The sequence below is a fragment of the Leptosomus discolor genome, chromosome 1 (assembly GCF_034619465.1).
Source record: "Leptosomus discolor isolate bLepDis1 chromosome 1, bLepDis1.hap2, whole genome shotgun sequence".
NCBI classification, from domain to species: domain Eukaryota; kingdom Metazoa; phylum Chordata; class Aves; order Leptosomiformes; family Leptosomidae; genus Leptosomus; species Leptosomus discolor.
The window spans coordinates 15,483,150-15,497,685 of NC_141391.1; the positions used below are offsets into that span (position 1 = coordinate 15,483,150).

The window sequence follows — 14,536 nt, forward strand, 5'->3', positions numbered from 1 at the left end:
AAGAGCTTGAGTGACTTGACTTTCTCTCCATCCCCAGTAGCTCTCCTTCCATTTTCCTGTAATTAGTATCTGGTTGTCAACAGTGTCTCAGTTAAAATGGATGTCAGTCAACTTTTATATAAATCATAAAATTGGCTAGATATTAGGTAACAGATTTCTTGCCTTCTGGTATACAATGGAAAGAGATAGAGGCAAATAATGTCGAGGTACTGATAGCATTATTCTTGGATGTTGTGCAGACCACTTTCTTGCGATAAGACTGGAAGATTTCTTACTTGTTTGCCACTAACGTTAAGGTATTTGCTAGTAAGATCAGCATACTACACAGCCGTTTACGTGATAGGTTCTTCTGTTTATGCTTGCTCATTCCCTATCTGCTGCTTGTTTCTAGCACTGAATGGAGATCCTTGTCTGAGAACCAGATAGACCCCTGCTTTCTTGCTACTCCGCTCAGTTGTGCTTTCCAGCTTACCTTTCCATTATCTCTGCACTGCTTTCTTGGTAGTTCCTCATACCTGGAATGTGCTCTCTAGTCATTGTCTCCATTCTTTTGTCCTTTATGTTTTATTAAGAACCTCTCATATTCTCTGTCCAGTTGCCCCAGACTTACTTCTTATCAACTTTTGACTGACATTCTGGAAATTCCCTTACTTAGTGAAAAATTGGCACAGACATACAGCCAGTCTGTCACTGTTTGCTGAATTGCGTTTTGTTTCATATTTTTTCATATTTGCTCTTACCGTGTAAAATACAAGCACTTACAGTACTGAATAATTACTGGGTTTGAAATATTATTGTAGTTTCCTATAATTCCTTTTTTTAAAAAAAAAAGAGTTCATCTTAGTTGGTGTTTGGCACCTTTCATCAGTTTATTCAAGAAGATTTCCAGTGTTCCATGAAAATCTTAATTTCTTAGGACACTACTGGTTTTCAGAAAAAGATTTTTTTCAGTCGCTTGGCATGTGCACCAATACAAAGCTGTGTTACTGTCAGATTTGTGACATTTTCTAGAAACTAAGGAAGGCATCGTTAAAAATAGTACAGTCTTGAATTCTATACTCTTGAACTTCCATGATGTTAGTGAAGCTGGAAGTTTTACTGAGGACTTAGGTTTTGGTTTATTTTGTTGGGTTTTTTCCTCTTCCATGTAATATGTCTTTAAACAACAAGGTATACTTGTGTTCAAATCTTAGTGGAAATGGTGGGCGATAGTTATTTTAGTTTCTCAGTGAATCCCAGTGTTGTCCCTTGAATCTCTTGTTTCCCATCCCTCTGTGTGTTGTCTGAAGCTGACCTAGATGAACGAGATAAATGACTTGTCTTGGTTTCATCAAGGGTGTTCGTGTTGGGGGGGTTGGTGGTGGTGTTTTCTTGGTTTTGTTCAATGGTCTGTTTTTAACAGAGATAAGGTACTGAGGCTAGCCATTTGGTCTTCGATCATGGCTTTTTTGACCAGTGAAGATATGACAGCTGGTGTACAGAAACATTTTTGAAAATGTCCTTCAAAAGATGAAGGAAGAAAATAACAAGTCACTTGCAGCAAATTGCCTCGGTTTTGCTTTATTGCTTGTTATTTGAAAGGGAAAATGGTCTGTGATACGTCTTACTCTGAAGAGATCCATTGTATGCAAAATCTTGAGGAGGGCTAGCTAAGGCACAGTGAAGAGTCTTTCCAACCAGGTTTTTTTTTTCCCATTCAAAATTTTTGCTGCTGATTGAACTTCTTTTAATTAAGTCACAAATAATACCTAAAACTTCTCATGGTAGTAGAAGTAAATATTGTATCTTTCCTTTTCTTGTGCTTTACTCACTTGATAGCTCTTTTTAAAAGTTTTTAAAGCTCTTTTTAAAGTTTTGCTTTGTCCCTCATGGTTTAAATTTTCTGTTAGATGTTTGTTTTGCACAGTGAGCAGAAATTATTACTGATTTCTTACTCTCCAAAATCAATAACAAAATACTACTGGAGAACTATCATGCAGATAAGGGAGCTGAGCAGCATATACAATACCGTAAGTAACTTGAAGATTCCAAGTAGGCAGAAATCAATTTTTTATGCATTTATCTTAGTTTTCATTGAACTGTTCATATGTTATTGTTACTTCATTAGGTAAGAAACTGTTGTTATTCACTGGAATATCTTCCAAAAATCTTTGTAATTAAGGAACTGACTTCTTTAGTCTGTGGCAGTAAATTGCCTCTCTGTAGGCATCTATTTCTAGGAAAGCACATGTATTTTAGGTAGCTAAAGGTTAGTTCAGATAATCTGTCAAGTACCCGTCATTTACTCTGCATCAGTTGCAGAGAGCTTTGTTAGAAGAGTACCGTGAGGCTTACAGGTAAGGCAGCACACCTATGCAGTGCCATGACTTGAGAAATTAATTCAGGAGAAGACTTAACCAGCTGTCTAGAGCCATTCTAAGCCAGGGCTGAAGACTGCAGCTGGGGAGATGTGTGGTTATTTTCAAGCAAAATATTTGCTTCTTAATAGAATGACTTCTGACTGAGAGGTCTGACGGACATGCTCTGGCAAACTGAACTGCAGCAGTTTAAGACATTAAACTCAGCTGTCTGCCAGAGATTCCCTTAGTAACAAAGCAGCAGAACAGGATGTGTCTAACATTGTTTTTTCATAATCTAGTAGCTGAAGCATTGGTGTGGCTATACTGCAAGACTGATCAGACACCTCATCTATCAGAAAAATTTTTCAGCTAGGTTGGTTTTCTGACTTGTTTTAGTGTATGGCCATACTAATGCAAATTCCAGCTTAGAATACACTGTCAAAGACCATCTGTAACTATCAGTAAAAAGTCACTTTGGAATTGTACCCGGGTTGTGACCCACAGTGATTAAATGATCAGGGCACACGTCTTTCTCTGCCCTGACTAACAAACTCTGCTGCTTCTAAACGCCATTAAGTAAAACAGAAAGTTTTGTCAAAGCATCAGGAATTTCAGCTTGGAGTTGGATGTCTTGTAGAAATTACAGAGATGTCCCTTGACCTAATTATTATTTAAGTCATTGGTATCTCTGATAAGCAGTACACTAAGGTACTACTTTAAAGACTGTCTAGAAAATACAAACGTGATTAGACATAAATAGACAGGCCTTATGGAAAGGGAGTCCTGGCTGGCTGGATTGGGATGGGGGGGAAGAATACATTGGCTGCCACCAAAATATACAAAACATGGAGTTTAGCTAGTTTTACTTAGCAAAAGCAACATTGCTGTTGTTGAGCCATCTTGGGAGCCACGTGCTGTAAATCTTTGGCTTCTGAAATAGTATAACTTCATTCCTTATTGAAAACCTTGGATCTAAGTGAAACTTTGTTTAGTAGTTTGTGTGGTGAGAGCTGTAGAATTTGAGTTTCACACTCTCTGTTAGTTTAAGTGGGAAATGCTGAGCATCGGTAGTTAGAAGTTACGCAGTAGGAAAGATGCTTGTATTATATGAGTAACTTGAAAATGCAGAAGCTCAGATGCCACTTGCAGCACCTAAGATTTACAGATTAACAAAATAATTGTATTGCTTGATTGTGAATTTAGATCTTTATGGATAAATACTCTGTTTTAAAGTTTATAGAGTAAATCAGATCTGCATTCATTGCCTTTGTCTGTTTTTATGCTTCAGGATGCATTTTGTGTCTGTATAAGAGTTGTAGCTCACTGCAATGGATTTCCTGGAGTCACTGGTGCTACTTGCAGTTAATCACAGAAGTACTGCTAAAGCAATCGGTCAGCAGAAGATGTGAGTCATGTTGACCGAGTATGAGATGGCCATGAATAACAGCTTTTGCTACAAGCAAACAAAAATTGGTAGAGGGAGGCCACCCAGCTCTGCATGGCCTTCATGATTGCTGATTTCTGCTGACATGTTACCTGCCTTACTGGTGGTCTGAGACACGTCAGCTAGGCAGATGTGGTACTGGAGCCATGGGCAGACAGATAGCAAGAGGAGTATGAAGCAGTGGCACAGCAAAGGACTGCAAAAGCAGATGAGATGCCAGACTAGTTACAAACGTCTATTTCAATTTATGCTACCTTATCTGTGCTTGCAATGGTCTGTGTAGCATTGAGTTCTTTGCCAAGTGTATACAATACACTTAATTATCACTCTATCAGTATCAACTCTTAAATTAATTTTGCTGTTTTTCATGATTGCAACACTGAATGATTTATGCTTCACCCTTACTCTTCGCTAATTGTGTAACTCCTCATTGCTGAATTTGTCTTCATCTGTCCATGTGTTTTCCCTGTTTCTTTTGTACATAGGCTGTAATTTTGTGACCCTCAAATAAGCACATGAATACTTAGTCTTGTTGTAAGTCTGTCCATAAGTGTGATGGTCTTCTCTTTCCCCTAACGCTTAGCTCCCATCCCAGTGAAGCCTATAGATCATTTGATAGGTGAGCAGTATTTTTAAAGTAAATTTGCTCAAAACTCCCCAATTATGAGGATACATTGATTCAAGTTGAGTAGCGTATCATATGTTAATATGGTAAGAATATGATACATGAGTTGCATGAGGGAGACTTTTACCTTTCCTCAAAAGCACGATGCAGATAAAAATAGAAATGCTCTGAAGAGAGTCATTTTATAAAGTTAATTTGGACATGGTGTGAATGACCTGGAACTTCATGTAAAACAATCTGTATGCAATTATGAAAAATTACACAATGCCGACCTTTTTAAAATTACTTTGCTTAAGGAGATGACAGATCATTTTGGCCTTTATGTATTAACCAAAATTCAGCTTTTGTGTTAACAATAGAAATGCTAAGCTTTTATTTTCCCAGAGGTACTTAAAAAAAGTTTGATGCACTTATAAAAATAGGATAAGACCAAGTTATAGAAATCTAAGCCGAGATCTCGTCATGGTTTTATTTTTGCCTCCAGACTTTAAATACTTCTAATAAATGATATATTTTAAAGCATGAACTAAAAGCCTAGAGTTCATGTTGCTGCATTTGGAGCTGGGAGAGTCTTGTACACTCCCATACATTTTTTTAAGTATAGGAAACATGTAACTTTTTTAATTGCAAACCAGTTTTATAAGGAAGGAGAAATGAAAAGAGACCATTCTTCAAGCAACACAACTTCAGCTGCCTCTACGTGCATCTTTAGGAAAAAGTCTTAGTACACTCTTTAGGGTGTGTAGAAAATTTTGCTTATCTTATGAGATGATTAAAAATTAATCCGTATTCGTTTCTGAAAAGCTGGTCTTTTTTGGTAATTCCTTTCTCTTTCGAACTCCTAGATTGCCATAGATTTATTACTTGAATGAGTAATCGAGTGACATTCTTTCCAGGGGGAAATACTGTGGTTCTGCCTCCTGAATAATTAGCAGTAATGCTATTTATAAATAGTTTAAAATAGTTCTATGATTTTAGCAAAATAGTTTTACACTTTTAGCAATGTTGTTGCTGAAACAAGGATAAAAGTGTAGTACTAATATTAAAAAGACTTACTTCACTACGTTGTACATGCCAAAGAATAGGCAAAGTACAGCCCTCTCTCCTGGTTTAGTACATCTCTCTTTAGTGGTCCTTCAGTGAAATTTTTAGCTGGGTAGTATCTGAGCTATGTTTATTTTTACCATACTATTTAAGTTCATATATTGATGAAACCTACCCTTTAAGGATTTTGAAAATACAAAGGTAACATTCTTATTTTTCCAAATAGCTTATTCCTTTGTACAGGAGATAAATCTGTGGGGTTTTTTTTCCTGGTGTCAGTAGCTCTTGAAAAGGGGATCTGTATGGATTTATGGCTCTCCCTCCCTCCCCTCCTCCTCAGGAGGCAGTGCCGATTGTGTGGTAGGCCTGGTCTTTCCAATAAGATATAATGTCCCTTTAGTGCTTTATATACAGAAATGACTCTGCGTTGGTTTTGCCTTGTCATCACTCTTTTGGACACTGGTGCGTGATTAAGCTTCTTCCACGGGCTGGCTACTGGCACTTTGGGCCCCTCCTCTTCATCCTAGTCAGGCACTGCAGCCCAAGGAAATTTAAAAAAAAAAAAAAATGCAAGGCACAGATCAAAGCAAGAGGGAAGAGGAAAAGGACAGGGCATTCTTGCCACAGTCAGGTAGTTACAGCTCAGTAAGAGCGGAGCACTCGCTGATTGACAGCTCTGCTATCAGAGTGGAGAAGGAAGGTGTGCTGTATTCCAGCTATGAACCTAAGGCTGGAAAGATTCTAGAATAGTAGTGCAAAATCAAGTGAATTTTATTTTCCCTTCCTCCTTTTTCGTTGGACAAATAACAAGACAGAATTAGTTAAAAGTGGCTACATCACATAAAGGCAGTTTCTCCAGAGAAGGGAGGGCTCCAGGTGACATTTGGAAGAATTCCAGAGGAAGGGCATAAAGGTTGTGATGTGAGTGAGCAGTTCTTGAACCATCTCTGGTATGGCTGCTCTAAGACCTTCTACCTTCTTCAAATCACCATTTGGGAAGCATTCCAGGAAAGAAAACCTTCCCTGCCCCCCCCCGCCTCCTTATTTTTTTTTTAATAGATTGAGACCACCTGTGTATCAACCTTCTTGTATCAAGGCTGATGTGACTGATAGAAGTTTGTAAATTTAGCTGTGAAGGCCTCATTATGAAGTCTTTGCACTTGGTTTTGTTACATAAATAAATTAAAATAAGCCTATAGAAATTATTAAAAGGTGTCTACTGTCCTGTGATGTGAAAATGAGGAGAAGGAGTATTATTATTATTTATTAGAACAATGGCCAAGTAGGTGGTGGTGAGCAGTGGACTGGATTTACTTGGAGTAGGCAAGTGGGTGTGACAAACACAAAAAACAATGGCGTGTTTGTACACTTTCTGCAAAGGTCTAATCAACTGGAGTGAGAAGACCTAGTACAAGACATGAAACTTGGTATTAAAGGAATATATATTATAATAATAATAACAACAACTTAGAGGAATGGGAGTGAAGCATATGCAGATCAGAAAAGGAGAAATACCAGGTGGTAGGGAAGCATTTGATATCCGACACAATCTACTGGAAAATAAAATAACCTTAGACTTTTTTTTTAAAAGAAATCACTTGGAAGAATTGGAGAAAGATTACTTTTATATATTAAGTCTGCAGTAGTCCTTGGGTTCATAATTGAGAATGGGTGAAGACCTCTGATTTTACAAGTGAGAAATATTAAGTATTGTCAAGACTGACAAGATTGGTTTTGCCTGAGATTATCTTCCCAGGCACAGCCTGGAAAACCCATACTACTACTAATAGTAATAAGATAGATTTTCTTTACCAGTCTCTACACTAACAAAGCACAGACTTGGTAAGCCAGTGATGATGTTTTAGGAGAGCTGCTTGAAGAATATTACTGTTTTTTTCACATGTGTACACTCATAGATTACCCGTTTAAAAAGGGAGAGAGGGGGCACTGGAAATCACATAAAATGCTGCTTATCTCCACCCACCTTTAATTTTGTATATTTTCTGTTAAAACTTATTTTCATTAAATAGTAATGACAAGCTTTATGGATGGATTGATTCAAGTTGGTGCACAGTCGGATGCATAAAAATATGTATGTAATCTAGGTTCATGACTTCAGCAGTGCAGTGTCTTAGTTTGACTAAGAAATTGCCAGGGATTTTAAGGTTTATGTGTGGGACAAATCACTGATTTGATCAGTCAGAAATTTCAGAATGTATGCCTCAAAAGATGAGTGAATGGGAACTTGTAAGGAAAGACTTAAACTTTGCTGAATAAAACAAACAATGTAAAAAGGAAACCAGGGACTAAATCAAAACTTAAAAGAAATGGGAGAAAAGTGCTTGTCAACACTATCTGACTCCTAAGCTATGTCTGCTAACAATTCTTTTTTTGGTCCTAAGGACAGACTTAGCAAAAGGATATTGAAGTGAACTAGAAAAGATTTATGTAAACATACAGATATTTGTATCCATAAATACATTTAAAGTGAAGTGTCTGTAATACTGGAATTGACTGGTGGAACATTCCTTATCATTGAAGCCAGTAAAGGTTCTTGCTTTGTCTTCAGAAACTTAATTTCATTTAAATCTTGTAACTGGAAACTATAGTGTCATGTTTTTATGTGTCTGAAAAGTGCATTCAAAAGCCTAATGTGATATTTGTTTCTCCCCCTCCCCCTCTTCTAGGAATTGGCTCTCCGTAGCCAGCTTCCAACAATGGAACAAGACGGTGGATCTCAAAATCCTGTGTCATCTCCTGGAATGTCTCAGGAACTGAGAACAATGACTACAAATAGTTCTGATCCCTTTCTGAACAGGTTTGTAGAAGTAGCTACTAGAGGGGAAAAAAATCAATTTAAAATTCTGTTTGGTACATGTAATAGTTTATTTTGAACATCTGTCTGTGCCAGAAGCCACAGCTGTAAATGAATCTTCCTTAAATGGCAAGTCTAGTAAAAGTTGAGAATTAAAAGCTGTCTCCTGTGGGAGGAAGTAGTCTGTTCAGACTTGTAGGAAGGTTTTTTTATTCGAAGTCATAACATGTTTGCCTCTGCATAACCTGTTGACTAACAGTCATTTCAAATTACTGACTCAGAAGAATTTGTGAATAACTTGCTGTGAGATCAAGTGAACTGTGAGGAACATTTAGAACTACACCTTGAGGTTCATTTTAAGGTTTCCCCATTCACCCCTCCTCTCCACGTCAGGTATTGAATTTAGCAGTATTTTTATTCCGTTAATGTTAAGTCTGCAAATAGTGGCATGTTTCATTTTAAATGCTGTGTTATTTTGAAGTGGGTCTTTTACTTCAAGACATAGAATTTTACAGTAGAGACTAGTCTTTCTCATATAACTTTTTCCTTAATCCCTCTGAGTTGGAATGTTTGTTTTGTTGGAAACACTGTTCTGATTGGAGCTTGTAAATGCTTCATACTAACCATTATGAATTTGGAGAAACTGCTGCAGCTTGAGATAAGTCTTTTCTGTATTTTTTGCTTAGCATGCTGGAAAGAAAAGATGAAAATGGTAAAACAGTCAAATCTCCAAGCCACATAAACATTTAATTAATGGAGTAAAAATCTACTAACATTTCAGCAGTATCAAGTAGTTGATCATAAGTTGGAGTGGTTAATTCGTAGTTCTTCATTGGTCTGTATTTTGTCAGCATTCTAAACTGGTATCAACTCAGTATCCCCTATAATAGAAAAGAAAAATTATGTATTCTGTCAGAGTTCACTACTTTTCTGCGTTACCTTGAAATGTTAGCTTAACTTTAGGATGCTACTGTAAGTGCTCATGAAGTATAACAACAGGCTCGTCCTTCTCTTTGGCACATATTGTACTTGTGGAAAATCCCATAAAATTAATCTTGATTCTTTCAACGTAAGTCTTAGCTTCCATGTTTTTTGCCACCAATACAGTTTCAAACCTACTCGTAAGGTAAGAAGTCCACATCATGTTAGAACTGCATGATTTTGGACTAAGGCAAGCTTAAATAACTGCTGTAATTTTAGATGCTGAAACTTGTTAAAACCTTTGCTGCAATTATAAATACCTTCCTGTATTCTTTTCAATAACTTAATGTTGCTGATATCTCACATTTAGATTCTTCATCCCTAAAGATGTACTGTCATTGTATGTAGCTTTTCCAGTTACTCGTATTCCATCAGCTTAGCTTAAGTTTGTTTCATTGTCTGCCTTTTCCAGGAGACTTCACCATCATTTCATATACTGTATCTTCAATCTAATTCTCAAAATTAGTAAAGTTTGGTGGATATGGTGCAAGAACATACCCTCCGTCTTGCCAGTGGAATCTGTTGTCATTCATATAGTTGAGGTTATGTAAATAACATCTGTTGCTCTTAAGCTTTTTCTCCTCTGCATGAAGTATTGTCTGTGCTAGTGTTGTGTGTGCTACTGTGAGAGCAGGACAAAAGTTTCTTTATCAAGGTACACAGTGTTTTGTATATATTGGGAGAAAAGCAAGTTAAAAAAAAAAAAAAGTAAAACAAGCCTTGCAGGTGGAGAAGAAAGTCGCAGTGTTTTGTCACTAAACTCCCTAAGGAAGTAAGTGGTATTTCCAAGTTTTGGGTAAGCCCTTCAGAAATACTTATCTCCTACACAGACAGATCTGATTAGAAAAATTGATTTTTTTGTTAGAGGGAGAGATTGTCTTCTGTGCAATTCATCCTCAGATCTGGTGTGAGCATTAACTGTGCTGGCCCTATCCCAAGCAATAAAAAGGCTTTCCCTTGACAAGCCTTTGTAGATAGATGATGGCCTTGATGTGTTACAGTAACATACTAGCTTGAATTTTGGGAAGACTATTGCGATCATACATTGAGATGATTTGAAATTTGTTCTTAAATGATGTAGAATCCTCACATCTTCCAAACCTGTTTTCTGACCTGAAAGAAATGCATCTAGAGGTTTCAGTTGGCCATGGCAGTGAACTAATGCAGTTTGTCCATTGTGAGCCCACACACATAAAATACAAAATGATGGATCTTTACCATTAATTAGAAACAGGGAAGAAGCTGGAAAGGGCAAATCAGTGTTGTTTGTAGTTTTTTGGCAGGTTGATAATTAGCAAGGATTATTTACCGTAAAGTGCAAAAAGATACTACTTGCCTAGTTGCAAATATGTTTAACTGGGCTTTTTTTTGTAGCCCTTACCCCAGCAAAATACTGAAAATCTGTACCTGACTTGAGTTCAGAATATCTTAATTTGCATTTTGGTCTGACCATTGTCCCCGTCTAGGTAAATTTATGTACTTAATTCTGGCATATGGGTAAGGGAAAGAGGGGTTTTAAAACAGCACATTTATGGATATGCATTGCTATCTCTGAATTAGATAGAGCAGTTTTGCCCCAAAGATCTCCTTGATGTCCATTATGTTAAAGTTCAGACTTGGAGTAATGCTTCTTTCTGTCTTTATAAGGTGTATATATAAGGTTCCTGGTGAGACGGTCCTCCTAACTATAGGGTACCAAAATGATATCCAAAGTTTAGGTAGCTGGGTATTTTCCACTGCCTACATAATTAGAACATCAAAAAAAAAAAATCTCAGAAAATAATTGCTACATTGGAGCAATTTGAGAAAATGTACAGCAGTGTTTTCATTTACATAGTCTTCTGCCTGCTGTCTTCAGTACTTGCTGTCATTGTGATATATTTCATTTTTTGAGTGGGACATCCAGCAATGCAGACTTTATTAGACTATTTCACATTTTAGTTTGCCACTCTGTTTATATATTTTTATGTATTAGGTTTACATTGATCGTGACAGTAGTTCTCTGTTTAATTCCTAAACTGGTATTTCTTCCTTTGTATACATATATTTTAAGAAGAATTAGTTGAAGAAGCATCCACTCTATTTTGGGTAATGCAGTTTAGTTACATGTGGTAATTTTGAGTGGTGTGACTACTAAATGAAGAAATCCTTGTAGAAGAAAGAGGAAATCTGTATTAAGGAGTGATCCAAGAGTGAGAGCTGCAGCCAAAAAGCCTTCTCAACTAGAGTGATTTAAGTTGTTATAGTCTCAGTTCTGGTTTTAGTGTGTTGTCCACAAAGTAAACCAGTATTTTTTATGCAGACGTTTTAAATAGCTTAATTATTAGGATTCTTATGGAGTGTGTGGTGATAGTATTTTTAAATCAATCTAGGAAAAAGAAATATTTATGATTTAACTATAAAGAAATGTTAGGTTTGTTTCTTGTATGGCAAAGATGTATTCATGACATCTAATATATTCATGGCAAGTTGATCTTCATTTAGTATGCAAGCTGGAAAATCAGTAAGGATTCTTAGTGAATGCTACCATAACCTGAAGAAATACAGATTTTGAAAATGCTTTGTGACACTTGGATGTTAGGAGATGCAGGGGGAGGAAGGTAGTGGTATATTTCCACAGCTGCTTTTGCAGGCCACAATTCCTGCCAGAAAAACCTGCTCCTGCTTGGGCCCCTCTCCGTGGGTCACGGTTCCTGCCAGGAACCTGCTCCAGTATGGGCTTTCTGCAGGCTGCAGGGAGACACCCTGTGTCACCACGATCTTCTCCATGGGCTGCAGGAGAATCTCTGCTCTGGCACCTGGCGCAGCTCCTCCCCCTCCTTCTTCGCTGACCTTGGTGTCTGCAGAGTTGTTCTCTTGCATGTTCTCACTCCTCTGTCCCAGCTGCTGCACCGTGGTTTTTTACCCTTTCTTAGATACGTTATCACAAAGGTACCACTGCTGTCACTGATGGGCTTAGCTTTGGGCAGCAGCACAACCATTTTGGAGCCAACTGGAACCAGCTGTGTCTGACATGAGGTCAGCTCCTGATGTCATCTCACAGAGACCACTCCTGCAGCCCCCCTGCTGTGAAAACCTTGCTATGTAAACTCAACACACTGGCCTACCTGCCCCTCCGCCCTGCTCCATCCCACTTTCTTGGTCCTGCTCTCTCCACTGGCAGTAAGACAGCGTATGCGTGTAAGGCCCTGTGCCATCACTGTCTCGTTAACTGTTCTGTCAACAAGATGGTTCTGAACAGGGTTTGTTTACAGAATGGCTTCTGTACCAGTATTTGATTTATGTTAGGGCGTGCTCTTGCCATGACATGTGTGACTGAGCTAGTAGTAATGCAACAGTGGGAAGCAATTGAAGAATCACTAGAGGAATTCCAGCTATAGCTCCTATTTATAACAGCAGCGACCTAAAAATACACTTCAGTGGTTGATTAAACATGGGGACGTTAGTAGTTAGAAATATGGACTATCTGTGAATTGCTTCACATGTTTTTTTAGCTGTGGGTGGGTGTGAACAGTTTAAAACTATGCAGAACACAGGTAGGCAGCTTTTTAAAGCTGCTTAAGTATGCTCTCATCAAGTTAATTTGAATCTAAATAATGTGGTTTTAATTGGAAAGAGTCTGCATAAAATAAAACCCAGTTGTCTCACACAGACAAAGGTTTCAGTTTTTTATTAGAACAGAGCATTTCTCGTGACAGCAATGTTTTCAAAGTCCTTGAATTTGTTCAAAAACAAGCATTTATTTTAATTTCTTCAGTACTCTAGCCTCATTTTTTTTGCTCCCTTTCTTCTGTTACAGTGGAACATATCACTCCAGAGACGAAAGCACAGATAGTGGACTTAGCATGAGCAGTTATAGTGTACCCAGAACCCCCGATGACTTCCTGAACAGTGTTGATGAGATGGATACAGGTCTGTGTTTGTGTACATCCTTAGTGCATGTTTTCCAAACATACTTGTGTCCATTTGCAATGAAAACGAGCAACTCTGAGAAGTCATGATACTTTTTGCGTTGTTTTTCTATTTCTGTAATAGAAACGTTATAGTTAGATTTGCAAAAACCACACTTCTAATCGGCTGTATTGAGAGGGTGGGGGATTGCTCATAAATGGTATCACTCCTGTTGTTATATGGAATTTGAGTGTCCATTTGTTTTTTTAAGCAATATTGTTTGTTCAGAGCTAAGAGTGGTACCTAATATAGTGTTCTTAATACTGCTCCAAAACAATATTTGACTCAGTACTGTCTTTTTCCTTTAAGTGTAGAAATTAAAGTACGCTAAATGACATCAAAGATCTGTAGAGATTTGGGTCAGTAGGTGAAGAGATTGAAACAAAGGCATGTTCTTTGTACATCTGCATGCGGCCGAGTTACCTTTGGTTCTTGTGATGGATTTCTTTGAATCGTGTTGTTTGTATGATGCAAGAGAGACAGGATTACCCTTTAACCGGTTGTCCTGATAAATGATAAATTGTGGGTTTGGTACTTCCAGTATATTGAATATCCATCTTGCTCTGTGTTATAACTAGGTGACAGTATCAGCCAAAGTAACATACCGTCCCATCAGAACCGTTTCCCAGACTACCTTGAAGCCATTCCAGGGACAAATGTGGACCTTGGGACACTGGAAGGAGATGGGATGAATATAGAAGGAGAAGAACTGATGCCAAGTCTGCAAGAGGCTTTGAGCTCTGACATCCTTAATGACATGGAATCTGTCTTGGCAGCCACCAAGCTAGATAAAGAGAGTTTTCTTACTTGGTTATAGGGGCCTCAGGGAGACTGAATTCTAAATCTGTGAAGGATCTAAGGAGATTAGGACATCTGTATCTGAAGTTCAGAACGAGCCAGTGTGGCACACTTTGGCTTGTGTTCAGAAAAAGTAAATGAACAAATACTCAACAAGATTCTTTCGTTTTGCTCTTCCTTGTCCACCGCTGCTGTTATATATTGCTGACTTTTTTCCACAGTTGACTCTGAAGAACAGACATCTTCTCGATCTTTTTCTATTGCTGTTGCAACTACTGTTCGGGGGGGTGGGGAGGGGTGATGAGCCTATTTGGATGACGAATGCCATTCCTTTTGTCCTAGTGTGCGCTTGCATATCATTTTATCTAAGTACTCAGATTTGAGAGGTAATTTCTGCATGTCACTGCTTGTAGTTTGCTCAGCTAGTTGTCTCCTGCCTGTGGCAAGTGGTGAAACGTGACATACTGGGGTGACAAGCCAAAAATGATGTATCTGGTCAAAAGAAGTCAATACTGATTTGGAGATACAACTTAAAGGAG

The 14,536-nt window shown here is 37.9% G+C and overlaps 1 protein-coding gene across 3 annotated transcripts in view; it reads left to right on the top strand.

The window, feature by feature from the left end:
- The window catches only part of YAP1 (Yes1 associated transcriptional regulator), a 92,759-nt gene extending 78,743 nt beyond the window's left edge, over positions 1 to 14,016 (top strand). For all 3 annotated transcript variants that reach the window (XM_086481753.1, XM_086481755.1, XM_086481756.1), the window contains 3 exons: positions 8,140 to 8,270; positions 13,048 to 13,160; positions 13,778 to 14,016. In XM_086481753.1, the coding sequence (XP_086337879.1) occupies positions 8,140 to 8,270; positions 13,048 to 13,160; positions 13,778 to 14,016 (483 nt within the window). The remainder of the gene's footprint in view (positions 1 to 8,139; positions 8,271 to 13,047; positions 13,161 to 13,777) is intronic.
- The last annotated feature ends 520 nt before the right edge of the window (positions 14,017 to 14,536 follow it).